Source organism: Excalfactoria chinensis, chromosome 1, assembly GCF_039878825.1.
Source record: "Excalfactoria chinensis isolate bCotChi1 chromosome 1, bCotChi1.hap2, whole genome shotgun sequence".
Lineage (NCBI taxonomy): Eukaryota > Metazoa > Chordata > Aves > Galliformes > Phasianidae > Excalfactoria > Excalfactoria chinensis.
This window is the reverse complement of record NC_092825.1, coordinates 107,433,208-107,461,113: the sequence shown is the minus strand read 5'-3', so window position 1 is coordinate 107,461,113 and position 27,906 is coordinate 107,433,208. Positions and strand designations below refer to the sequence as shown.

At 42.3% G+C, this 27,906-nt stretch overlaps 1 protein-coding gene across 1 annotated transcript; it reads left to right on the top strand.

Moving 5' to 3' along the window:
* LANCL3 (LanC like family member 3) lies at window positions 1–27,906 on the top strand. The gene is made up of 5 exons (XM_072339692.1): window positions 1–614; window positions 25,080–25,203; window positions 25,764–25,961; window positions 26,846–27,053; window positions 27,335–27,906. Exons 1-5 carry the CDS (start codon window positions 54–56, stop codon window positions 27,492–27,494), a joined length of 1,251 nt encoding a protein of 416 aa, XP_072195793.1. The 5' UTR covers window positions 1–53; the 3' UTR covers window positions 27,495–27,906.

Genomic DNA, 27,906 nt, shown 5'->3' with positions numbered 1-27,906 from the left:
CCCGGCCGCCCCGCGCTGCCTCCCGCTGCGCAGAGCGCCGCGCCGGCGGGGGCATGGCGAGCCAGCGCTGCTTCGCCAACCGCTTCGATGACTACGCGGGCAGCCTGGCGGCCGCGCCGGATAAAGAAGCGGCGGTGCCGTTGGTGACGGCCACCATCGAGAGGATCTTGAAGGAGCTGCCGCCGCTCGGCGGAGGGGCGGCGGGCGGTCCCCGCGGCTGCCAAGGCGGGCTGTACGGCGGAGTGGCCGGCGTGGCCTACATGCTGTACCACGTCGCGCAGTGCCCGCTGTTCGCGCCGTCGCGGGAGGCCTACCTGCGGGCGGCCCGGCGCGTGGTGGACGCCTGCCTCCGCTACCAGGAGGCGGGCGGCGAGGCCGACGCCGACACCCGCGCCGCCTTCCTGCTGGGCGGCGCCGGGGTGTACGCCGTGGCCGCTTTGGTGTACCGGGCTCTGGGGCTGCCCGACTTCGCCCGGCCGCTGGGCAAGTTCCGCGAGCTGAGCGAGGTCTGCGCGCCGCTCTCCTTCCTCGAGTGCGGCTCCGACGAGCTCTTCGTGGGCCGCGCCGGGTACCTGTGTGCCGCCCTGGTGCTGAAGCAGCGGCTCGGCATGGAGGTAAGGCATCCCCCGCTCCCCTCGTGCCGCCGCCGAGGGAGCTGCCCTCTTCCTGGTGCAGGCGCTTGTCGGTCACCCGTGGCCCAAAGGAGAGCGTGGGCAGGTGCCGAGGGATCGGCCGGGGGGCTCTTCCAACGTGGGTCGGAAAGCGGTAATAGAGGATAAAGCTGAGTAAGGGAGCTTATTATTACTCTGAGTGGTGCAAGGGAGACGGTGATCATAGGCACGTGTGCTTAGTGACCCCAGAGCACGGCACAGGCTTTTGGAAATCCGACCCTGCCTTGTTGAATGGGAGCTGCACGGGTAAGGCTTGCTTACGATTCAGCTCGCTGCTGATTTCAAGGAGTCGGGAGTTTACCCTCGGATATTGCCATTGGCAGCTCTCGGCGTTCCGAGCTTCCATTGAGTACGGTCTAGTAGCTAACCCGGCTGTGGGTTGTGGTGTTTGTTACCGAGCAGTCAGTAGATCTTCCTTCCTGTCCTCCTGCCGGGTCTAATCTGCGTCTTCTCTGTTCATCGCTGATATGCAAGTTTGTGTGTTTCTGACATTATTTTTTTCCTCCCGGGTGAGTAAGCAACTGTTACAAGTAAATGAATGCTGCGGGAAGGAGCCGTTCTGCCCCCTCCAGTAACAGGCGTTGAGATGGGAGTCCAAGGAAATTCACTTAATGGAGGGACTGCGGGGACTCCAGGGGATCAGAGGTTAAGTCAGCACCGTGGATTTTTTTGATTGCCTTGAATAGAAATTCTTACGGTGCTAAGCATTTAAAGGAGCCTGGCATTCATTCTAATGGGATTCTGTCTGAAGACCTTTAAAGATAGGATGAGTTACGTTATTCTTGAACATAACATATCTGTACTTTTCATTCTGACAGCATTTTCTGCGAAAGTTCTGTAGAGGCAGCAGTACCAGTTCTAGGGGGGTGGTTCTTTGCAGGGGTGTCAGCTGTCTTGGCAGTTGGGGTCACACTGATAAGAGTCTGTTTCTGGCCGTACAGTGACGTACCAGCTGTACAAAAGAGCACCCTGGGCTCTACTACTTCAATTATTTCCCCCTTCCTGCTGGTCTCACATCCTTGTCAGCAATCTCTGAGCAGTCTCTGCGGTTTAGAGAGCGGGTGCAATCTCCTGATGTCCTCTGACAAGCAATACAAAGAAGGGGAAAGCTCTCCCTGTTTGCTTGCTTGCTGAAAAGGCACCCTTTACGCAGCTGTCAAGAGTTAAAACTCCCTACAGGTGAGCACAGGTGTGCACATATTGTGGAGTTCCTCCAGCAGGTGAGTTAAGGACAGTCGTAGGAGATCTGTTATGCTACAGTCGCAGTAGGACATATTCTGTGTCCTTTTGCTGATATTTCAATCAGTAAGCTGGACGTCCTTCCATAGCGTTATTAATTCTGTCTCCACGCTGCAGTTTTAAAGGTGCAGGGAAAGAAAGAAATCAAAATATTTTCAATTGTTAAGCATTAATTCTTTTTAAATAATTTCAATAAAAATCAAAGCTTTTAATTAAAATGCGTTGCTCCTTAGGAGAGCGCAGTGATGATGATCTGCAGTCTGTGTACTCATGCGTTAGCAAAATTCAGATCGCTGATAAAAGTTTCTGTCCTCGTACAGAATTGTTTTAATTAGTTCATTGCCGGAGCGGATCCTGCATCTTTTCACAAATGAGGAGAGGGATGCCCAGAGAGAGAGTGCATGCAGTGTTATTGCCAAGGTCAAACAGAAAGCCAGGTACGTCCCAGAATAGAAACAACTCCTTGTGATTCTAACCGCTGGAAAACGCTGCCTCCTGTAATTTGATTGTGCACAGCCTCACATGGCTTACTGCAGCATGTTTTCTTGTTGCACATGGTCTTTGGATGCTTCTGTGCAAACATTTCCAGCACAAAGAGAAATCCATTCCTTACGCTGAAATACGGCCACTGCTGCTCATGTGGTTGTTTATTCCTCTGAATAAGTCAAACTATAACCTATGTACAAGAAACCAGTTATACTTGAAGGTATTTGCCATTGATGTTGTGGGCTTGGTTTTTCCAGGCAACAGAGGAAGGGGACCGTGTTATTTCAGTAAATACCAGTTTAGCTCGGCTGCTGTGCCCCAGTGTTTCAGTCCTAGCTAAACAGTCTCAGTTCTTTAAAGCTTCACATGTTCTTCAGGAAGTCAATCGACTGTCCTGAAAGATCCTTTCAGTTGAATTACTTTGACCTCCTGTGAAGAAGACATTTGCGTTCTGCTGGTTTTTAGAGTTTTAGGCTAATACAGCATTTCTTTTTTTCCCCTGATGAATTAATTGGGAGTTTTTGCATGAGTAAGGATTACTTGAACAGACAAGAATTAACAGTCTGATCTTCTTGATGCACAGTGACTCTATGCTTCGGGAAAGATGGTCATTTTCTTTCATTAATCTCTATTACGTTGTAATTGTGCCTCCCAGAGAGAGATAGGTAGAGTGCTTTTGCAGAAATGATACATCATTTGTACAGGGTACACACAGATAAGGTGCATGTACTTGAGCAGTCTATATCCATGTGTTTTCACTGTTTTCTGCTTCTGCTTCTTCAGGTCATTCTGATGCTGCTAGCCTTGCCTTATTGTGTATTCTGGACGGAATCCATCAGTTCTGCTTTAATTCTGTTCACTCTTTAGTTGGTTGTGCAAACAGTAGTAAGAGACCACTAAAGTGGTGGTCTTGCCCCTCTGTTCAGATGGTGTTTTGTCATATGCTCGCGTTATCTCAGTGACGTTTCTGTCCCATTTCATGGTTGATGGAGCATGGTTTGCCTCAGTATTTGCACTTCCTTTTGGCAATGTCACTGTCAGGTGATGGGGGAAAAGGTACAGAAGTTCAAGTGGCTTTTTGCATCACCATCTGCTGAGATGCTACGACCTTTCAGCACAACTCAGGTTTTCTTTTAACAACCGTCTGAACCTGTGGGCTTGACTGACTTCCACCAGCTCTGGACTGCAGCAAAAAAGAGAACAACCAATAGCAATATACCTTCTAGGAGGCAAAACAGCATTCTGCATGACTGCCTGGTGCTTCATTCAAGGGGCAGGAGTTTCTAAAGACACTGGGGACATTGTAAGAGATGGTTGCCTGCAGTTTCAGTGGTAATCTGCTTGAACCAGCAGGCTCTGAGCCACTGGGGTCATTAATGAGAGCCTATGTGTTTGGTCCATTTTTTTCCATCTCTTAGAAAAGAATAGAGAAAAACAAGAGGAAGGACCTTCCTGATGAACATGTTCAGAGGGATTGAACAGTGCCCGTATGAGGGCAGACAGAGAGCTGGGGCTGTTCAGCCTGGAGAAGAGAAGGCTCTGGGGAGATCTCATTGCTGCCTTTCAGAATCTAATGGAGGGCTATAACAAAGAAGGGAATGGACTCTTTAACAAAGCTTGTTGTGGTAGGACAAGGGGAAATGGTTTCAAACAAAAAGAAGGGAGGTTTAGACTGGATGTAAGGAAGAAATTTTTTACAGTAAGAATGGTGAGGCACTGGCACAGGTTGCCCACAGAGGCAGTGGATCACAGAATCGTAGGGGTTGGAAGGGACCTCCAGAGATCATCGAGTCCAACCCCCCTGCCAAAGCAGGCTCCCTACACCAGGTCACACAGGTAGGCGTCCAGGTGGGTCTTGAATATCTCCAGAGAAGAAGACTCCACAACCCCTCTGGGCAGCCTGTTCCAGTGCTCTGTCACCCTCACCGTAAAGAAGTTCTTGTGTACATTCGTGCAGAACTTCCTGTGCTCCAGTTTCTGTCCGTTTCCCCTCGTCCTGTCCCCACACACTGCTGAAAAGAGCCTGGCCTTGCCACTTTGCCCCTCACACCTTAGATATTTATAGACCTGGATCAGATCCCCTCTCAGTCTTCTTTTCTCAAGGCTAAACAGACCCAGTTCGCTTAGCCTTTCTTCATAGGGGAGATCCTCCAGGCCATATACCATCTTTGTGGCCCTCCTCTGGACACTTTCCAAGAGATCCCTGTCTTTTTTGTACTGGGGAGCCCAGAACTGGACACAGTATTGCAGATGAGGCCTCACCAGGGTAGAGTAGAGGGGGAGGATCACCTCCCTCGACCTGCTGGCCACACTCTTTTTAATACACTTCATGTGCCCCAAACCTGGAGACACTCAAGGTCAGGCTGGACAGAGCTCTGAGCAACCTGATGTAGCTGTAGGTGTCCCTGTTCATTGTGGGGGAGTTGGATCAGGCAACTGTTAAGTGTCTGCCCGTCCCAACTCAAACAATTCTATGACTTGATGTTCCTTTGGGACTTTCTGAAGTGGAAGTTTCTTCATGCTGAGCACAGTGTTTATGAAAGGCAGTTGATGGATGGGTCTTAGAAAGGAAGCTCTGCCGAATACGCGCTGAAGGGATGTTCTTCCACATGCTGTCATGCAAGGTCCCATGCTAGGCTTTTATTCCAGTCTACACCTCAGTTGGAAGAGTTGTTCTTAGAGGTGATGTTTGGTTCTTTCTGTATGTTGAAGTCCTTTCTCTCATGTGGAAGAATTTGCCAGTTCATCTGAAGTGCTGTGCTATTTGTAATGTCAAACACACAAACTGTGGTGCTGGAGCTCTGCTGATTTCATTATTTCATTTTACACAGGCCACTACACAGACAGGATGTCAGTTTTGCCACAGAGGATTTAAATGAGATACCAGGAGTGATAACAAAGAAAAAAAAAAAAAGCTTTTCATCCTAGCCTGCTTTTTTTAAATGTACATTCTTCATTCTTTTACTTATGGTTTCTCAAGCCACACAGGACAGATTTTGCATTAATTTGCTTAAATTGATGAATTTAAGCTGGGGGTTGACATGGGAGTTTTCTAAAGTAAAGAGCGACTCAAAGGGAATTATATAAATCTGGATTTGTTTAGTAAGCATTCTAAAATAGTTTGGGTCTCCATTTCAGAATTTCTCTCTCTCTCTTCAGCACGGCAACGTGAGCCTGTATTTTAAACAGCCTTCAAATTCTGAATCTGGGCCACTGTGATAATGGCCGCCTGGATCCAGCTCAGCATGGTGAATGTCCAGCTGTAGAGATTAAGCAGAAAAATTAATTTTGAAAGTGTTGAATTTCAACAATTCTGTTTAACTGGCTGCCATAATAAAAAAGCACTGTAGTACAGAGGTTACAGGAAGGATCCCGCCAGGACTGGAGACTTGATTGACACAGTTTTAACGTTACATATACATTTTCTGTTCGGCTGCAGAAATACGGATTTTGACAGCTTGTAGCTTAAGAGTGGTAATAATCTGCCATCGTCTTCTAAAAAGAGCTTTATACAAAGGCAGTCAGATGTGTCTTTACTTTTTCACGCTGCTGGAAAAAATGTTTGCCAGTTCAGCATCATCATCTTTGCTGAAATACCAACCCAAGCTCTAATACTGACATTCCAATATTTGTTTTATATATATATGTGTATATATATATATATATAAAGATTCTTATTCATAGTAGTCTCTTATAGCCAGTATACATCCCTACTTTCTCATCTTCCTCCTAACGCCTTTACATTTCACATACAGTGAGTTCACTTCTAAACCTTATCTGTTCCATCATCATCCTCATCATCACAAGGGACAGTTTTTAGGGCACGCTTTGGAGTCTGTTGGTGCCTCTCCTTGGCCTGCTGGAAGTGGAGGTGTTGAATACTGAGTGTCTTTGTTTTCTGTAGTGCAGAGCGTACTGCCTCTGCTGTGCTCCTGGTGTGAGGAATGGGATCTGAGGAACAATACACAGGCAGTGGAATGAGGGCGTTTTGGTGGTCAAGATGCATAGTCCGTTCTGTGAACTGAACTTCTGGAAGCATCTCCAGCCACCTGAGGATTTGAACCAGAAGAAAGGAGCAGCTCTTGAGCAAAGTGCGGGTGTGGAAGTTGGTGGTCTCGAAGCATGAGTTACTACTGATCTGGTGAAGGGGCTGGAAAACAAGATCTGTGGGGAACTGCTGATGTAATTGGGGTTGTTTAGTCTGGAGGAGGATGGGGGGAGAGCTTATTGCTCCCTATGATTATCTAAAAGGAGGTTGCAGCAACAGGATGTTGGTCTGTTTTCTCCAGTGACAAGTGATTGGATGTGAGAAAATGGCCTCTGTTTGCACCAGTAGAGGTTTAGATTGAGCACTGGGAAGAGTTTTCTCATGGGAAGTGTGAGGTTGAGTGTTGGAGGAGGTTGCCCAGAGGAATGGTAGTCACTATCCCTGGAGGTTATTTAAGAGACATGCAAACATGACATTTAGGTACCCAGTTTAATGAGAGACCTAGCAGTGTTAGGTTGATGGTTGGACTTCGTGGTCTTGAAGTTCTTCTTCAACCTAAATGGTTCTCTGACTCTACATGGTGCAATATGGGGATGCAGAGAAACAGTTAGAGGCATGGGAAAAAAATAATGCTTGACAAAGGCTGAGCAGAGAACAGAAGGAAGAGTCAATTTAAAAATAAAATAAAAAATAATAATAAAAAAAGGAATAAAATAATAGCAAAAAAATTGAAGTCTGTGTAGGCATAGCAGAATTTGACAGTGAATGAAAGAAGCAAGAAATAGCTTAGACCTTGGAGCAAGGGAGATTTAAATCTGAAATGAAAAGGATTGGGTTCTCTGGCAAACTCATGTTGTTTTGACAGCTAATGCAATCAATTTAGAAGAAGGTAAACATACAGCAGAAGAGTAGGGACAAAGAGAAAGCAGGTTAGGGAAGAGGTTGAGGACTAAACACTACAGTTGGTTGAATAAAATTACTGTTTTTGTCTGCATGGATTTTGCTTGTCATTCATCTGTTTCTGTATTCTCTTTGCGTATGCACATACAGAAGTAGCTGTCATCACATTGAGTGCTTGCAAATTCAGAACACAACATTATGTCTTATTCTATAATTTCTTTCTCTGAGGAATGGTGGAAATAACTACTTGATGCCTGGAATCCGATAAGGGCATTTTTATGGACATTCCTGCATTTTGCTTCCAGCACTGAAATTTTCTTATTACATGCATGTAATACTATAAATTACTGCATAACCTAAATGGCAATTCTGTCAGAAAACCTTATTTGCAGGACTAAGGAAGTAGAAGCGTGGAAGATTGAGCAGCTAATGAGAGAAGAAAAGAGCACAAGGCAGTTCCCAACAAAAAAGTGACATCCTCATACCTTACAGAACTGAAATGGATGGATAAAATTAATCCTTATGCTTCTCGATAGTCATTTAATGTGCACCGTTAGAACATTAGAGTTGTATATAAATCATAGCACAGCTCTCCACCACATGTAGCAGGGATCCTGTCTGGAAATCATTCCTTTCACTATGTTAAATCGATAGTCCCTACTTTTCTTGCTTAATTCAGCTAGACAGTCTGAACATCAACCTATGACCCTCTTCAGAGGCTGTATAAGGATTGCAGAGCAGGTGTGGGTGCTGCTCCTTGGCTGGTAAGCTGCTGCCTTCAGCCTTGCCTCCAAGTGGTAGAAGAGCTCTGTAGAAAGGAGCTGGGAGGCAATTAAAATGCTTATGTCCCACGGGCTTGCGCTCTGCTGCCCAGCATTGTGTAAGGCATTTGTTAAAACTGGGATCTTGTTTGTCAGCTAACTTCATTATCCCCCACTGCCTTTATTTCCTAATCAGAATTCAATATATGCAGTCAGGTCACCGTTTTTGATAAGGCAATATGTCAAAATGCCTCTTTGTCTGTGTCTGTCACGCAGTTCTTTGACTACTGACAAGAATGAGATTAAGCACCGTGTGATATTGCATAACCTTCTGTCCACTCCATTACAACAGTTCTCAATGAAAACAGCATCAAAAACAATTACTGCTTATCTGTGTTGTAGGATTATTTTCAAGTGACAGTGAGCTGCTTTATTTTTCCAGAAGTAACAAGGAAAATAATTGAAATAGCTATTTCATTTCAGACAAACATGATCAAGAAGTATCTTTATAGCAATTCAGGCCGTTGCTGAGTCATTTGGCATTTCTCAGCTCGGTGTATTTTGATGTCTGAGAGCAGAACCATAAATCTATTTTTGCAACAGTTCAGTTTTCCTGAATTCCTCAGTTTAATGGCTCAATATCTGTTGTGCATTGTGAGTGAGATGGAATGGATGTCAGCTCTGAATGACCAAGGAGAGAAGAATTGTGCCAGATACATACAGCTTCTGGCTGTCCAAGGCATTTAGTTATTTTGTGTGGATGTTTTGTTGTTGTTTTTTTATTTCTACCGAATATTTCTGTAATTGGTATGGTGGTTTGTTTGTTTCTTTTTTAAAGGAGAATGATTAATTGTTAGTTAATTGAGTATGATAAGTTGGGAGTGTACTGGTCAAATTTAGATTTCAATATCAAGGATATTGAAGCTGATCTTCCCAACGTGTGTGGGCTGGCAGTTAGAAGAAGCATAGGACAGTCTTTTAAGTAGCGGTGTGCTGATGAGTCAGTGCACAGTGTGTTGGAAAACAGTTGGTATTGCATACTCTGTACTGGTGATTTTCTCTAGTCTCTCTACTCACTCCTGGCAATTGAATGGTAACACAGAACCAAACAACCGGTAGGATCCTTGAGAGGTCATGTAGCCTGTCTCCTGGCCCCTAGGCAGCTTTATGTGTGCCCGTGTCATTTCTGACTACCCCTCTCCAACCCATTCCTCATACCCTGTGGTGGTGGAGGTTCTGCATCTGCCGTCTGAGACATACTTTTATTACCTTGTCTGTTAGAAAGTCTAGCCTAAGGGCTAATCTGAATCTCCCTGTAATTCAAGCCTGATGTGCCTTGTCCTGCCTATTGAAAAGTACTAAAACAGATTATTTTGCTCTTTTTCTGCAGCAGCTCTTCATATGTTTCGAGGCTCTTATGGTTTCTATCTTCAATCTTTTCTAAGCAAACAACCCTATTCCTTCCAATCTTCCTGCATGCACCATGTTTTCTACAGCTCTGGTCATTCCCATTGCAGCGTGCCAGACTCCCTCTAGCCTTTCCTGAAGAGTGCCAGAAGTTGTATGCATAGTTCTGGCACAGATCTTTCTAATTGAGTGAGGAGATAACATTGTGTTTCTTCCTGATCTTCTTTCTATTTATATGAAGATGTTTGCATCTCGCAGCAGTGTGACACTGACTCACATCCACCTTGTGACTTGCTGTAGTCCAGCAGGCTTTTAATAGGTTGCTGCTACATGGACAGGTATTCTTTAGCTCAGGCCTCTAAATAAGTGACACAGTTAGGGATCATGTGAAGTCAGGAGTTACAACCATGGAAGCTGTGCTGTGGTATACAAAATGAGGTTTGTTTCATTAGTGCCAAAGAGAGAATCTCCTTTCCTTTGTTCTTATGGTAAAAACAAGAATATTTTATTCAGTGTTGTAACGCTAGATATTATGTATTCAGGCAGTGATAGGCTTTCTTTGGGGAAGTGTAATTTGAATAACGTATTTTGGAGGCCTATATTGAGTCATTAGTGAGGCAACACTGGAAATCAAGGAATAAATGAAGTCTGAAGGAGCGTGTGGAGGTTAAACTTATCTGTTCTTCAACTCACCAGCACCATTAGTCAATTGAAAGCAGTCTGTTTATTTTGTAAAAGTTTATTAGAGCTTCATCCAGCATCACCAAATTTAATGTTTTGGCTTGCTAGAACTTGGTCATAAAAAAACAGAGATTGTCTTGTATTAAAGTAGTTGGGTTGGAAGCAGCACCCTTGGTTCAGATGTTCGTGGGACTTCAACCTTGCTATTTCATCTAATTCTTCATTCCTTTGTAAACCTGGCTCTTGTTCTGTAGGTATTTGTGCTTGCCATCTGTGAAGAGGCTAACGTTATGCTTCATTGTTTTAGTTTTCCAAGGCTAAGCCAGTAATAAATTAGCCAAATTACAGTTGTAATAGCAGTGGCCACCAGGATACACATTCTGCATGTACCTGTTTAGATCTGATCAGACTTAAGATAGTCAAATATGAACCTGGGAAAAAATCTTTGTAGTAGAACAACAAAACAAACTTCTTTATATGCTTGAAGTAAATATTGATTTGTTTGTTCTTGGTCTTGCAGAGCTGAATCAATCATGAGCTTACTTATGCCTGCCTGGCTGCTCTTTTTGTACACTTTGTTAATAATGCCAGCAAAAATAGCTTGGAATAATGCTTATGTCACTTCTACATACCCAGAAGACAAAATGTAGATAGAGTTATAGTAAGAATGCTTTCATCCTATTTTGCTACTGTTCTTTAAGTGCTGTGGAACTGTTATTGTGAGGTAATTAAAAAAAAAAAAACAAACCACAATACCAGTCAGCTGAGCCAAAGTTAGAATGGAATCAAAATATCTCAAGAAAAGTAAAATTCTCACAGCTGACTGAACAATATACTGACATATTCACTTTTGAATTTGGCTCATAAGTCAGAGTCGCAACATGATCAAGACTGGAAGATGCCTCTGAAGATCTGCCCAACCCCTTGCCCTGAGCAGATTGCTTACAGCCATGTCCTAGGGTTAGAGATTCAAAGGCAGAGACTCCATAGCCTCTCTTGGCAACTTCTTTGTGTGTTTGACCACACTCACAGTGTATTCTTAAATAGATTTTCCTGCCACTGAGAACCACTGAGAAGAGCCTGGCTCCATCTTCTCTACTCCCTCCCATCAGGCATTTATACATATTTATAAGATCTCCCTCAAGTCTTCTCCAGGCTGAGTCCCAGAGATAATGCATGGAAAAAAATCTTGGACAACAGAAAAATTCACTGTTACTCCCATAAATTGCAGTCATTCGTGCTTCCTTTGCTTCTATCAGCACTACCAGCTTCTCAGTGCTTTTCCTCCTCCTCTGACTTCCTTTAGTACATTGGGTGGACAATGTATTGCAGTTTCTTCAGTCACACTCAATCACTTGCAGCTACAAGCAGGGAAAATCTTGTGTGAAGTCTAGAAAGGTCAAAAAGATCCATTCAGTACCACATGCTGCCATAGAGCCTTGAACACTAGCTGTATCCCTCCATTTCAATCTTGGATATGCACCTACACAATGTACTTTTACAACCATTTTCTCAACCCAGACAGCCATATCTTTCCATAATTCAGTGGCTCAGATGGTTTTGCCTCTGCTACCAACTGTTCTATTTCCAATGCTGCAACCTCCCCCATTTCCCACCATCCATGGGTCAGTACAGAGGTAGAGGACTGGCCACTTCTCTCATTCAGCAGTACCTAAATGTTGCACAGTTCCTACTGTACTGCTGCAGAGAATAATCATGTAAAATGGTAGGTAAATTCAGTGAAAGAGAAATAGGCCACTAAGTGCTCCCAGGGCAGCAATAACATAATGTAGCCTGTAGTGTGAGGTAATAGTGATTCTCACCAGTTAATTATACAGCACTTTGAAATTCTCAAATGCAAGGCAACAGCTAAGTGCAGTGAATGACTTTTTATTATTATTGTTGCTTCCTTATGTCTGTTATTCCTTGTCCTCCTTTCCTTGTGAAGTTTGTACTCTAGTCCTAAGAGTAACCTGAACCACAGCTTCTGTCACAGCGGTGTCTTTTTCCCAGTTTGCATTGTTTATTGAGTCACAACTGAGAATAAGTTGCATAAAGGGAAAATTGATAACACTTCCCTAGTTTTATTCTAGTATCGAATGTCAATCTTTTAACAAGGAGAAAAGTACAGACTGTGATCCCATTACTTATTAAGTTATGTTTTAAAGGATATGGTAGCTCACACTTCCTCAGGGTAATCTCATGACTGCCCTTGAAAGGCTAGAGTTTCCAGGCAATGCTCTTTTGCTATGATCTTCTGTTTCAGAATTGTCTTTGTTAGTGTGCCTGAGAAGATCTGGGATCCAGCACAGAGATGGTCAGGCCTTTTACTACCTCGGACAGCTACTGCAGTCAAAGAGTGGGGCAAAATTCAGATGACTCAGAGGACTCGATCACCTTCATCTGTTTTTACTCCATTACATTGTCAGCATTCTTCTTGTAGTTTGAGCTTATATTTCTGTTTGGCTTATTGGCATGGCACAAACTGCAGATCATCACACAAAGTAAAAGTGGCGTGAGGCCAGCATGGAGCTCTCTAGAATTACCTTTGCTTGAAAGCAATGCTGATGCTACTTTAAAGTGACAAGTGTATGCATCAATTAGCCAGTGAATTATGCTGTTGTGTTGTTTGCTTCATTTAACTGATTTTGCAGGTAGCCACATTTTTCTTCAGTAGCAAATGCTTAGACATACTTCCAGATGCCACATGTCTCATCAATATCTACATGGTATGACTATGCGTGTAAGGCAGTGTGGCTTAGATGAATAAAGAAGTTTTGTGAGACAAAGAAGATCACTTGTTGTAAATAACAGAATTATAAAATTAGTGGCTGATGAAAAAGCAGTAGCCAAAACTCTGTTTGCATTTGAATAAAACTTTTGTTGCAGTGTCAAATATAAAGTTCCTTGAAAACTTAATGCGTGCTGATTTGGATGGGGATGTTGTGCATTTGGAATTGGCTGAAAGACCACAGTCAGAGCTAATCAGAAATGCTAATAAAGGACTAATGTAGGAGCCAGACTTATGTATTATCTTCGTTAATGATCCAGAAGAGGCAGCTTACTGGATAAAGAATTGTTTTGGCATCTAAACTGAGAGAAGTGCCAAATACTGTATGCAGGAAGAGGGAAGGTATGAAAACAGTTTAAGAGATTAAAAAAAAAAAAAAAAAAAAAGAGCTAAAAGGAGGTTTATTTTTAGCAGTACATGTATCTGGGGAGAATTATCTGTAGTACTTATCCTCTGTGCTAGGAAGAGACTGACATTCAATTAAGCTGAACATGACAGGGCTTGAGTTACTCATGTACTGAGTTCACGTGAGCGCTGGCAAACAGTCTGCACGTGTGATCCATGGCTGCTTATATGTCTGGATGCAACATGGTAGCACATCAGAGTTCTACATGTACATTAATGTAAATTAACGAATTAACATCACATTTCTTTGCATTTACTCTGCATGGGAATAAGCTCATGGAAATGAAGAGTCATAACCTATCCAGCTAGAGGCTGACAGAGTATGACATCAAGAAGGGCAGTTCAATTTTGGACTGCCTACACAGGTGTACCACCCAGCAGGGACATTTTTTATTCACTCTTTGTGTGATTCTTCAGGCTTTTCCATTGCCTCAAACCTACTCTGGAAGCCAAACCTCTAAAGTTATGCCTAAGGTAGGATGTGTCTGAATGTGCAAGGTGCTTAGTTTACACACTTGAAGTCTTCTGTATATGTTTGATAGGCATGCAAAGCCCAAGAGTGTTGCATTGAAGGGCACATTAAGCCACACCAGGATTCGTAAGCCAACCACTGCATCACTGACAATCCATGGAGCCCTAGAACAGGTTCATCTCCATGGTTTTGATGCTACTCTCAGTCTCACCTGCTGCAATGCTCCTCTGCATCCTCTAAAGGAGGCTGTTGAGCTGCAACCCTGACCAGCATCTGGGGCGCATGTTCCACCTGGTTCCTTTCTCCCTGTATCCATCTCTCCCAGAGTGTGGAATAAAAGCGAACTCAACATCCAATCATTTCCTACCAGCAAGGGCAGGTTGCATTCGCCTTTGGTCACCCTTCCAGATTTTAGGACCAAACTGGGCTCTGGGCAAATCAGTCTGAGTAGGGGCTACAGTATCTTCCTTCTTATATGCAGTAACCTTGAGATTTCATCACTAACCTGGCAATTCTAATTCATGTCCCTTCTTTTTCTGACACAGTGCAAGCATTTAAGCTGATGCCTCTAATCTGAGTGTGCTGATTGCTGCAGCAAGTCTCCTATATTGTGGCTTTGATTGAAATTACTTATCTAAAGTACTGAGATGTTCTTTACTGCAGCTCCTGGAGGGAAGTGCCCAAATCTGCCGTTTCCAGAGTCATTCAGCTTTTCAGTCACTCTGACTGTTAAGTGCAGAAAGAAGCAGTTGCTGCCTGGCAGAGACACATTAATAGAAGAGCTCTGAGTAACAGTTTGCAAACTGCATTACATACAGCACAACATGGCCATTGTCCAAACACTCTAATGCTTCCACTTGCTGGCAGCGAGGAGCTGGCAGTGTTTTCATGGCAGTATGAAACAAACAAATTCTTCCTTCTCATGATTTGTTTCCAGTGATCCATCTGGTTTGGTATCTTGTACCTGTACTAAGTTGCTCAGGGTAGCTGAACTAATCTCTCTGGAAGGCAATTTTGGGATGCATTGCCTATAATATTACTAACCTGTAGTTTTTAAGAAGTAGCATTATGCTCTGAAGCATAAGTGTTTACCTTTCTTCTAACATTGTTGGCTTGAGTTCTGCCAATTGGTTGCGTGGCCAACCTCGTAACATCTGTCAGACCTAACTGTTCGTATATTGCAAAATTGGATTAGTCAGAAAATGAGAAAGTATTTATTTGAGTAGCACAGACTCCAAAGAATTGTAATTGAGTTCATTTGGAGCGATGGGGCACTGCTTGAGCTTAACCCAAAACTATGTTTAAAAAATTCTCACAGAGCAAGTCAGTTGGTCTGTTACAATTTCACAGTAGATTCAGCAGAAATTTACAGGAATAAATTCCCTGGCTTATCTGAGTCCTAGAGGAGTTGAGAAATACTTTGTTTTTTAATTTACTTGTTTTCATAAGCTATTGTTTTGTTCTTACTTTGCTGTATAAAACATCTTTTCGTGTTCTTTATCACGCTAATTACCTCCTGCCCAGAAAATGAACTGCTGCCTTTTTTAGCTTTACTTCTTAAGAGAATCTCTTGCTTGTCTCTAAAATGTGTTTCTTCGTGATAAATAAATATTTTTTGATAATGGAAGAACAGGCTTAGAGAAGTAGCAGGGGAAAGAGCAATGCCTATAAAGTAGCTTTTTAATAACCATTTCATTATTACTCTCATGCATCCCAGCAGTATTTATTTGCTCTTTACAGTGATGTAGTACACTAAGGAGAGATTTTCACCAAGCCATTCACAGCACTATGCAAACAGTCATATGTAGTTTAGTTCCTACTCTTCCATGAGTATAAGATTTTGAGAAGGTCAAGGGCTCCTCTAAGGTATTGAACCGTCACCACCATGCAGGTATTATGCAGTCACTATCAAGGCATTTAATGCGTCCATACATAGCACCTTAGTGTGTAAAACCAAGCTTTCATTGGTTGTAAATAAAAAACCAAACCCTGAAAGCATTGTAATTGGGAGCCTGTGACTGAGGCTGCAACTGTGTTCTCTTTCTTGAACCTTAATTTGAAACAAATGAATAAAAGAATATTATTGTGCTCTTCTGTGCTTCTTTGGATCACCTCTTTAAATTTAGCACAGTAACAAGCCATAAAGTCTTCTATGGGTAATTTACCAAATGCTACTGTCTGTAGCAGAATTCATTAGCAATAAGTGCTACTGGTTGTGAGTCAGGAGCAAACTAGTTAGTGCTGTGGTTGGAATAGAACGGTATGAAATGGGGTGCTCTGCTTTAGTAGCTCTGTCCTGAGCTACTGGCATCTCCCATTATTTCATTTTATTTTTCTTTGGACACTTCTGCCATGAGTAGCTGAAGAAGCAGATATGTTTTCTCATTTCATTCTAAGCCTGTGCAAATGCTCACTTGAGTAGAAGGAGGGAATCTGGACATTTGGAATTGAAGCCTAAAGGCATTGGAGGTAGACTGGGAATTCTTGCATGGAGAAGATAAGAGAACTGAATGATGATGACAGAAGAAGAATTCAGTGTCTTTAACATAAGGAGAAAAAAAATTATAAGGCTGTTTAATAATTTATAGAATTAAGTCTCTGTGTTTCAGACGTACCCAGCCTATTTTGTGAGTTGCAACCATGTAAACCATGTAAACCATGTAAACACCCAGCAGCGTGCTTCGTATTCCTAAATAACTGGATGTGCAGTTTCTTGCTTGTAATATTTGATTAGTTCAAAAGCAATAAACTATTTTTGACAGGTGCATTCTAGGCCCCAAATACTGTAATCCGACAGAAAAATTACCCCCCTGCAAAACAGTGGAAATTTGACCTGTGCACTATAATTATAGCTGCATCTGTGAACCGTGACCTAACACGACAGCTCAAATAGAAAATAAATTCCTTTTATTCTACTGAGTATTGAATAAGAGCAAATAGGTATACTGACCAGTTTATGTATCCATTTTGATGGTGGGTATGTAAGCTGCCATCTTTTATTTTCTTGCTAGGTTTTAGTTCCTTAAGCAAAGCATTTACCCTAGCTCTATAGCAGGAATGCAAAGCTCTGCTTTAAAGAGATGCAAACCATTTTATTTTGTAATTCTAGCATCAATGGAGTGGTGACTCATGCCTCAGCTGAAATTTTTAAGTATCTTCCATTTAGGTGCAGCAGAAGTTGTATTGTCCCGCTTGCCACAGGAAGCAATCTCCTTAAGAATATTTGTTGACACAGAGCAAAACTTCAGGAATTCCAGGGAGAAATGCTACTTATACATGTAGCTTTATTCCATGGAGACATAGATTGTACATAGCTTTGAACTCAAGGAAAAAAACTATGTGTTTGTTTTTTCATTGTAGATAGTTCACACACATTGATACAGAGTAATGAATAAGGATGTACCTTCTGATTACTTCCTTCCGAACTGACAAAAAGGAGAGTTGGATCAAATCTCTTAAGAGTTAAGGGGTTGCTCAGTTTTATCTATTAGGTTTTGCTAATCACCTTTTACAAGCAAGGTCAGCATTTTACTCTGACAAGTAAGCCGTATTCTTGTAGTCACAGTCTTTAAAGGCTACCTCAGGCAGAATTAGACAGGATGTGAGCCTGCCCATTGATTTTATTGGCAAGACATGGAACCACAACAATTTAGAAGAATAATTGCATTGCATAGAAAACCTAGTTTATTGACCTGTTTGCCATGTGTGTTATTGAATTCCATTCTTGGGGTCATTAAATGACTCCATTTTTCTTTCTGTGTTAGGTAAGAGGTGAAACTTGTGAAACCTCCAGCATTCCTTACCAAGAGTAACACCCCTCAAGTCAAGACCCATTAAAGTTCATGGGGACTTTGATATTAAAAGCAATATGAGTAACCTAATAGGTGAAATGACATTGACAAAATGAAAAAAACAAGTATTGCATGAAACTGCAAAGCCTCTTTTCCTTTTTTGTCATCCTGAGTGGTTAAGATGACTTTATTGCTTATGATAAGCTGAACCTATTTAGAGAGGTTGTCTAGGAACTCATTATCAGCCCTTGTCTGTTCCCATCTAATAGTTTTTATGTATTACTTATGTGCTTTCTTCCAGTGTAAACTTTTGTTTTAATTCCTCAGCAATCTCACATGAGCATTGCACTTACTGTTGATGAAAATAGTGGGGCTTTAGTGATATATTGAATTGCAGCATGAAAATGGTATTTATGATGATCATAGAACCATGGAAAGGCTTGGGTTGGAAGGGACCTTAAAGATCATCTAGTTCCAGCACCTTCTGCCATGGGCAGTGTTGCCAACCAGTTAAGATTAAGTTCTGTTGACATGTAGATTTGTACAAACACCAGTGATTTCTTTTCCAAAGAGAGGTTTGCCTAAGCTGGCATAGCAAATAAGCATGCCCAACGATTTGCATCTTGCAGACAAGAATTGCCAAGGTTACTACAGTTTTTGGGGAGGCTCTTGCATCCAAGCTTTAATCTTTTGGAAAGCTGATTCATACATCCTGTCTCCTGTTGCCCTGGAACTGTGAACAGAAGCATTGTTCTGATGCTTCTGTGGAGGCTACGTGCATCAACCGATTCAAGCAACAGGACAGCTCTGCTACAATACAGAATATCAGTGGAACAACTGAAGGCCTGGATTGGCTTTCAGCGAACCAGCAGACCTGCTGCTAAGGGAAAGTAAGCTAATCCAAAATACATGGGTAGAGCAGATGTTCCTTTCATACCAGTGTAAAAAAATGGGTTAGCATCGTGGCACAGCGCAGCTGCAACACAGTGGGCAGCTTGTTCCTCAAGGCCAAGTGTGAGGTGCCCAGCTTGGAAGATGTTTATAGTCATAATGCAGAATTGTCAGGAACACTTACCTCAAGTACAGATGGATAGACCTCCCGTCAGGATACAACAGCTCACTGCTGCATTTTTTGCTTAAGTTAACTGCAGGACTCATGTATGGATGTACATTATGACTGAGACTAAATGCAGCCAAAGGATTCCCCACTGATGAAGAAGATTTTACATAAATAATCTTCTTCCTTCCTGTGTGGGGGAGCACAGATGGAAGGAAAGTGGTATCTTTAGAGTACTGATCTCTGACTCATTTGCAGTTTTGAATGCTCTGATGGAGCTGGGACAGGAGGGTTGACACAGAGGAGCACCAACAAAGGATTTGGATGGCAGAAAGATGACAATTGATACATCTATTATGGCCACATCCTGAGGTCTCTATCACCAGAATGTCTGCTCAAGCAGGGACACCCAGATCAGAGTGCCTGGAACTGTGTCCAGGCAGCTTTTGAACTCAAGCTTTTGAACAGCTGTGCCAACCCACTCTCTTGAAGTGAAGAGGGTGATGGGGACTTTCTGTTTCTTTCCCAAGATCTAGGAAAACTGATGTATTAGAAGTAGCTGGCAGCATCCAGACAGCAATTGGTGCGTTTGTCAACTGAGAGGGAGATAGGAAAGAACAGAGTGTAAACAGAGAGGCTGATACTTTTCCCCTCTTTTTATTGACCTGGGGCATAGTTTGAGGAAAGGCTGGTTGCTGTTTTTCCTTGAGTCTCCCCAGTGTTTACCTTGACACAGTGAATAACAGTGCTCATTCCATTTGACCCACTGTGTAGCAGCACCAACTGCTCCCAGGCAGCTTGCTAGGTACAGCAGTAGTGATACTGTGCCCTTTTTTAGAACACTTCATCTGCAGCATCTGAAACTCTGCCTTTCTAAAGGAGAGTTTCAATTGCAGAATATGGTTGTTTTAGTGCTATACAGTTCTGACAAGTGAGACCCATGGACTTTTTTTTTACTCTGTTAGTGATAATAAAAGTGATGTATTGTCTTTACCAATATCTGATTCATGCACCCACATAACGGGATAGGACTGATGTTGTTTCCATGCTGCTAATAGAAACAAGACTCAAATGAAAATGGACACATTAACCAAACGCAGCAGTGGGAGTCTATAGGGAAGGCTCTTTTTTAGTCAAGTACCATTGGAAATGAATGGGCATAATCTTGTTAATGCTAAGCTTACACACACTGCCATGGAGTTTCGTTAACATGAGAAATCTAGGAGAGTGTGCTCCCTACAAAGTACTTTTCTTGGTCATGTTACAGCACAAAACTTTCTGTATTGGTAGCATTAGTACTTCAGGAACTAATCTTATATCTGATCTCTCAAAAAAAAAAAAATGCTTTCAGGACACTTCATTTTAAAAAGCTTTGGTTTGTTTTGTTTTAATGTACCTGACACTGCCTATAGGGGATGCAGCCAGCTGTATAACTGGAGCTGGGTTTCCCAGCTTTCTTCAGCAGAGGTGCATCAAACAAACTAGAACAACACTGTGGAGAGGCAGCAACTGTATCTTTGTACCTTCTACTGTTCCTTGGTTTCATAGCATCTTCTGAGAGAAAAATCTGGCTGTGACACTGCATGGAAGGGTTCCTGAATGATCCCAAGCCCTGTCTTGGGTAGAAAAAGATCAACCTCAGCAAACCGAACTTAAACGCCATATAGTGCAGTAAGTTGTCATTAAAATATCAGGCCGGCTCCAGTCAGCTGTCCTGCCACATAGAAATTTGCTTCCCGGAACTGAGGTTTTGAGTATTATAACTAATTCACAAGCTCCCTCTGCTGGTCTGGTGGCAAAGCTGCTGTCAGCTCGTTTTCTGACTGACTCAATTTCTTCAGCTGATTGTGACATTTCCCAAAGCATCTGAAGAAACATATGATCAAATTCATGTAAACGACTTTTTAGAAGTGTGACAAGGAGAGGTTTGATGGGTTAGATATGTACTGAGAAATTCTACATGCATGGAAGAAGGCTTTTTCCATAGTAACTTAAGGGTGCCAGTTACCTCCTAAATGTACTGATACATCTACAAGCAGATAATGGTGCTTGCTGTTCAGTAATGCCTTCTGTTTCACACATATGGGAAAGAGCACTGAGAAAATAAATATACGTTGGTGAATTAAAAGTTTACTGTCCTCAAATGCTCACTACAGTATGCAGTTCTGCATAGATCTTCAAAAAGCCTATTGTGAGCCCAGGGGTTTGTACTGAGCATTCAGGGGGATGATAAAGTGCAGAATATGTTAACATAATCAGAACCAATGAAAAACTGGTTCTGCTGCTGCTTTCTGCTGTGTTCTCAAGGTCAAGATTTCTGTCCACGGTTTTTGAAACGCTTATCTAGGGCGCAGCACTGTCTTAGTCAGTATATTAGTAAATCTCTCGTAGCAGATTAAATGGAGCTGTGGAGTTATTTACTTCCAGCTAAACAATCTCAAGTTGAGAAAGGCCTCTAACAACAAAAAGAGCACCATGCTCTGTGATTGGTTCAGACATAGCCTTTCCTTGCTGTGTTTTAGCATAGATTGTCTGAATAATCTACCTGGCTTAAGTCATTCACATAGCTGTGGAATGCCTTGATGGAAGGATGCACATTGCCTGCAGTGACACAAGAGAAAAGCAGAGAGACTATGGAAGCAATCACAGCAGTATTGGTGACTCTAAGTAGGGCTCCAGGGCATAGACAATACAGTGTAAATACTCTATTATATCAGTACTGCACATTTATTCTGCTTCAAGTAGAAGGTGAATGGAAATGCACTGTCACCAGTGTGAATGGAGCTTCTTTTTTAGTAGCATCGCTGTGCAGTGATGTAAAACAGAAAGCAAAGAACTCCACCAACCTGCTGATATGGAAATTGCAGGCGAAATGTAGAATACTTTTGCAAATGTATTTCAAACTGTGATCTAGTGGGGGAACTGAAACGAACACTTCTAAGGTGACAGAATGGATTTAGATGTCTTTTAAAATACAGAAATAATTAGCTGAAATATTAAGCCACCAGCAGCATATGTCTCAGTGTCAGTAGTCTTTTGGTTGAATACTGGCATAATAAAGAATACTTCTACCTACTCTGCAGTATGCACACAGTAAATGCCATTCAGGCTTATAAAAAGAGTAGCTTGAGAAGTTTGATGTGTGCATGATTCTTTTCCTGGGCAACATATTCTCATGCTGATGTTATTCTTCATTAAAGCTTCATCTAGGTTTTGCCAGCGGATGTGACAGCAATGTGCAGTTTATCCTTTAAAGACTTTGGGAAGATTGGTCTGTTTCTTTGCTGTCTCTGATATTAGTTCAGTAATTCCCAGGGGCGAGTTGGCACTGTGGGTACACTGGAATGAAAATGAACTTTGTATCATGGCAGTTAAACCATCTGCGCTTATGATCTGTGTATTAGCCAGTGCAGTGAGGGAGCATACAGAGAACACCCACAGTTCTTGATCTGTGGCGAGATGAAAGACGTCTTAAGGAGCTTTTAACACAGATTTTGTTGAAAGAGAATGTAGCAAGGCAGTGAAGAACTTAAATATGATATTGGATCATAAAAACCCTTGGAAGTCTACTTCCAAGTAATTATTATGAGAGTATTCTCAGTTAATCACCTCCCAGGATAAGGAACAAATACAAATCTGTCATATTTAAGTGTTTTGGAAAACAGCAGCTCTGCCTACAGTGCCTGTGGATTGAGGTGCTTGGGAAGAGCTATTTGCAGTCAGCACAGAAATGTTCTTATTCAGCTCTTAGTACACATCTCCTACCTGTCTTACACTTACTGACCAGTCCAAGTGGCCAGAGACAGAAGGTTGCTGTCAAGATATACGCGTTATTTTCCTCCCCATTTTCTCTTTGGTCACGTGGATGTGACAATTTCTATCATCCATTCTAATCATGATTTTCATCATGGTTTTTATCTGACCTTGCATATGGGAAGTGATATTATTATGCCAGCCAATGGGGTATACTGTGCGCATACACGTACGTAATCATAGTGCTTAAGCTTTCTGTGTTTTACACGTGCCTTTTATTAAAGAACGGTGAATGTGGCAGTTCTTACTAGCTGAGATTTCTTACCCAGCGTTGTGCAGTGCTGGATTTGGGTAGAAGCAGAAATCCGTTTAAAAACCACAATTAGCATTTTGAAATGGTTTTTAATTCAATTTAAAATTAAATGTGCTGAACATAAAAAATAAGTTGATCAAACGCGGTTTATATTGAAATCCAGCTCGTTTATTACAATTGCATGGAGAAAATGAACTGATCTCAGTGCCTCTCATCAGCATGCTTTTGCCTTCCAGAATGACAATAAGGAGATCTTAGCCTTTTATTTTCCAAGGGTTACCTTACTAATCCTTTTGCAAAGTACAGGATTTGGAGGATTAGGTCTCAAAGTGCAAGACTAAATCAGAACTCAGGAGAGAATGAGGTGTGTCTGGCCGTGTCTGTGATCTGCTCATTTGTTTTGGATTTAAGCCATTATTAAATTCAGTGAAGCTGAAACAGTTCATCTTAAAATGACTGGAAATGGGTGAAAGTCTCCAGATGTTAACAGCTTATTTACTTCTACTTCAGTAGCATTAAAGAACACTAGTCAAGATCAGAACCGGGTTCTTCACCAAGTTGTACAAAGGCAGACCAACAAGATCTCTCAGTTATTATTTCTCAGCCAAGTTCTGACTGGCATTAATTATCCACAGTATCTTTTCCGTGCCAAAGAAAACGTATACATTTTTATAACAAATGTTGCTTCCAAATTTAACGCAGATGGCGTTTCTTAAAGAATTAATGGTGAGTCCCTGATGTTAAAAATTACAACAAAAGCAAATGTGTTCACAGCCATTTTAGAGACACTAAGTTGATAATGTTGTTTAGCTTTAGGATCATTATCTATCTTGTTATCTTTTCAAGGGTATTTTGCCTGCCCTGTTTTACTTTTTTTCTTTCCCAGTGCTCTTGTCAAAATTGGCAATGTCTTTTTGCAGAGCACAGATGCCATTCAGGCTTTCCCGTAAAGCCTAAATGCTAGGCACTGAATGATGTGAATGACCTAGGTGCTGTCAAGAATGTGCAGAGGGACATGCAAATGATTGCAGTGAATTACGTATCATTAGCGCTGTAGTAAAGTGCTGCAGAAGAGATTGCTCACTGAGTACTTCAAGTCAGTAACTTGGAATGGTTCGTGTCTGGTGAAATATATGGCTTGTCAATCCTATTTACATTTGACACTGCTGAGTGGGGCGTTTCCTAGCACTCCTTTAAAAGAAAGGTGGTGTTAATCTGTTTGTAATGACAACATCCAGTAAATATAGCTGGCCATTTCTGTTAGGATTTCTGTGAAGAAAGAAAGGGTGATTCTTTAGTAAGACGTTTCTGAACCTATATATGTACTGTTGATTTTCAGTAGTTGTATACTCTCTTGCTTCCTCTTTTTTTATTTAAGGGAAAGTGCCTTGTTCTGTATGTCCCAATGAAGCCTGTCATATTTACTTCTCTAGGTCTGCTTCTCTTTGCCTGCTGCTTCTTGTCTGCTTCCATCAGGCTGAAGTACCTCTGGGAAGGGAAGGCAGTGACTTGACAGTTGGACTAGATGATCTTGTAGGTCCTGTCCAGCCCTGTGATTCTATATGATTCTTAGTGAGCCTTTTTTCACCTTAGATGTGAACCTCTTCTGTGTACTGCGCTCGGGTGTGGAAAGGTATGAAGCTGTTGGAGAGGGTCCAGAGGAGGCCATAAAGATGATCAGAGGGCTGGAGCACCTCCCCTGCGAGGACAGGCTGAAGGAGCTGGGCTTGTTCAGTCTGAAGAAGAGGAGGCTGTGGGGTGACCTCATTGCAGCCCTCCAGTACTTAAAAGGGGATTATAAAAAGGAGGAGAAACACCTTTTTACAAGGGTAGACAAGTGGTAAGACAAGGGGAGAATGGTTTTAAGCTCAAGGAAGGAAGGTTTAGATTGGATGTCAAAGGAGAGTTCTTTACAGAGGTGGTGGTGAGATGCTGGCACAGGCTGCCCAGAGAGGCTGTGGGTGTGTTGTCCCTGGAGGTGTTCAAGACCAGGTTGGATGGAGCCTTGGGTAACCTGGTCTAGTACCAGATCTGGAGGTTGATGGCCCTGCTTGGGGTGGGGGGGTTTGGAACTTGATGATCCTCGGGGTCCCTTCCAAAACAAGCCATTCTATGTGATTCTGTGATTCTATGACCTAAGGTTTGATTTTTGCTTTCCTGAGATGGGATGAAACTGTATTTTGGAGAAGCATTATGTAAAAGTACTGCATTATGTAAGGAGCTCTTAATAGGAATGTACCTTACAGCATGCTCAGAAGATTGAAGGCAGTACTTTGTCTTGCGCACCAGGGAAAAAGCAGAGTCACGAAAACTGTCTAAAATTATTACAGTGTTCCTTATGTTTGTTTTGATGTTTCTGTTTAGGTGCTGACCCCAGCACAAATAAAATCAATTTGCCTGGCCATCCTGGAATCAGGAAAGCAGTATGCAGTGAAGAAGAGGAAACCTTTCCCACTCATGTATTCTTACTATGGAACAGAGTATCTTGGTGAGTAAAACATGCCAACTGCTTTGTCAGTGATGCAGTGCATAGATGCTGAGACAGTAGGTAATTTACAAATAAAATATATAAAACCTACAGTGTGGGATTTCTCCTGAGTAAGCTGTTTTCCTTTCCTAAAAGTGATGTTTCTTATTCTTAACCCTTTGAAAAAAGTGTTAAATTATCATTATTGAACCCTTAAACTTTTCAGTCTGGTTCCAGTTTGGTTTGAGTTGTGACTGAGGTTATTTCTCTGCAGGAACTGAGTCTAACAAGGCACAATCAGCTCCAGTTGGAACAAAGTGTAGCAGCAAATATTCAAGCAGATAGCGCAGTAAGAGTGTGCTTTCACACTTATCTTGGGAAGCTAGAAAAGGCAGAAGCAGTAACAAATTATTGTATCATGCAACTGAAGTGTTCTCATTTCAAGCACTGATCTAATGTGCCTTGAGAAGACCAGAGATCCATGCGCTTGACAATGAAATAAGTCCCCAAAGAAAGATCCAGGGGGATGGAGGTGGGACCTAAACCTCCCCTCTCCTTTTAACTGCTGCTGTTCTTTACAGGTGCAGCACATGGGCTTTCATCAATCCTTCAGATGTTACTTTCCTATTTTGAGTACCTGCAGCCAGCAGATCAGGAGCTTGTGTGGCAGAGTGTTGACTTTCTCATGGACCAAGAACAGAACAGCAACTGGCCTCCTGAGCTGGGGGAAACAATCGAGCGGGAGAATGAGCTTGTTCACTGGTGTCATGGAGCTCCAGGTTCTTTTCCCATTGATGCTATGCATGGCCTGATATTTCTTTACATTTGGTGATTCCATGTAGAAGATAATCTCAGGTTAAATTTGACCGATTATGACATTTTATGAGATGGAGGTGAACTGTTTCTTCTGGAAGTTAAAAATGTTTTATTTCTTGTCAAAGCAGCTGGAAGGACAGGCATATCCCCTACTTTATAAGCACTTTTGATCAAAGCTAAAAGAATTCTGGGGTTCTGAAATACACAGATGCAGGCACATATGTGAGTATTGAGAAGGCATTCAGAAGAATTTTTCCCTCTCATCAGAATCAAAGGTTAAGCCTATGCATATTACATAGATAAACATTAATTTGACCAAAATATTTGCATGTGAAGGAGACTTTGTACTAGCAAGAGGTTTTATTGTGTTTCTTTTTATTTTTTTAATGCATCCATATACCAACTGCTTTTAAGAAAGAAAGAGAATACTTAGCTTGAGCTCATGAGTTAAGGCTGGCGTCTGTCAGCTCAGAATCTAGTCCAGCATCCTAGCAAGTTGGGCAAGGAATGCTGTATGTTGAAATTGCTCTTTCACCCACTGGGTGAATTTTATTGCTGACCAGTCCTGTCAGTTTTGTAACGTGAACCTAGAAGGTTACAGAGAAGCTGACTTCTGTTCCAGAGTGGCCATGAGCAGCAAGGCATTGCTTTTCAAGTTTTTCTACTTAATTAACATCCCTCAAATGAGCTTTTTGTTGGCGTGCTTTATTTTTGTTGATATGATGAAGGAGCAAGATTCTTGTTCTTGCAGTCTAGTGAGGTGACATGAAAACGTAGCTTATCATAATACTCTCCAACTACTTTGATGTGTATTATATTCAAAGACTCTTCACTGCTGCTTTCCTAGGCATTGCATATCTGTTTGCCAAAGCTTACCTGGTTTCCAAGAAGCCTCAGTACCTGGACACTTGTATCCGCTGCGGAGAGCTAACCTGGCAGAAAGGCCTGCTGAAGAAGGGACCTGGAATATGCCATGGAGTGGCTGGTAGTGCTTACGTGTTCCTGCTGCTCTATAGGCTCACTGGAAACTCAAAATACATCTACAGGGCACAAAGGTTAGTATTCCTAACTTTCTGGGTACAGGGTCATACCAGAAAGTCTCAAGAACATTGACAGCTGCTTAGGGCCTGCAATTGCAGCATCATGTGCAGCGCTGTTGTCAGGCTGCCTGCAGTGGGAGAGGTGCCTGAGCTCCCTCAGCTGCCTCCCTGCCTGTGGCCTGAGATTCCTGTTGAGGTAGAGCTGGGTGGTGGGAAGGAACAGCCTTCTGGGGTTTCCTATTTCTGTAATTTACTTTATAATACTCATCATCATCATCTTTTCTTCTTTTTCTTAGGTTTGCAGAGTTCTTATTTACAGAAGAATTTAAGGCTGGTTCCCGGGCATTAGAAAGTGTATATAGTCTGTATGAAGGCTTCTCCGGGACTGTGTGTTTCCTGACTGACTTGCTGCAGCCCAACCAAGCTGAGTTTCCTCTCTTCAGTGTCTTTGTCTAGAGAACAACATCCTTCAGGGCCACATTCCTGTGGTGACGGGAGAGGGCACCTGTGGTTTCACCTATTTGTGAGAGGCTATTTCCAAAACAAGCCCGTGGTACCACTAATGCTAGCCTTAATGTAGCTGGGAGGCAGGTGAGGGTACATATACTTGGGCTTTGGGTAAGGGAAGCATGTGAGAAAAAAAAAGGGGGGGGAGGGGCTCAGTTAAAAAAAGGGAAAGGGGTTGAATCTGGTGGGGTAGATATTTATCTGTGAAGAAGTACAATATATTTAAGTGGTAGAGAAAGGAGCATTACCAAACTTTTAACTTGGTGGCTACACCGGAGGAAAGGCAAGATAGAATTACAGGGACACGCAGAGAAGAATCAAAGTGATACATACAGGATGTTTTAAAAGGAGACCTGCAAAA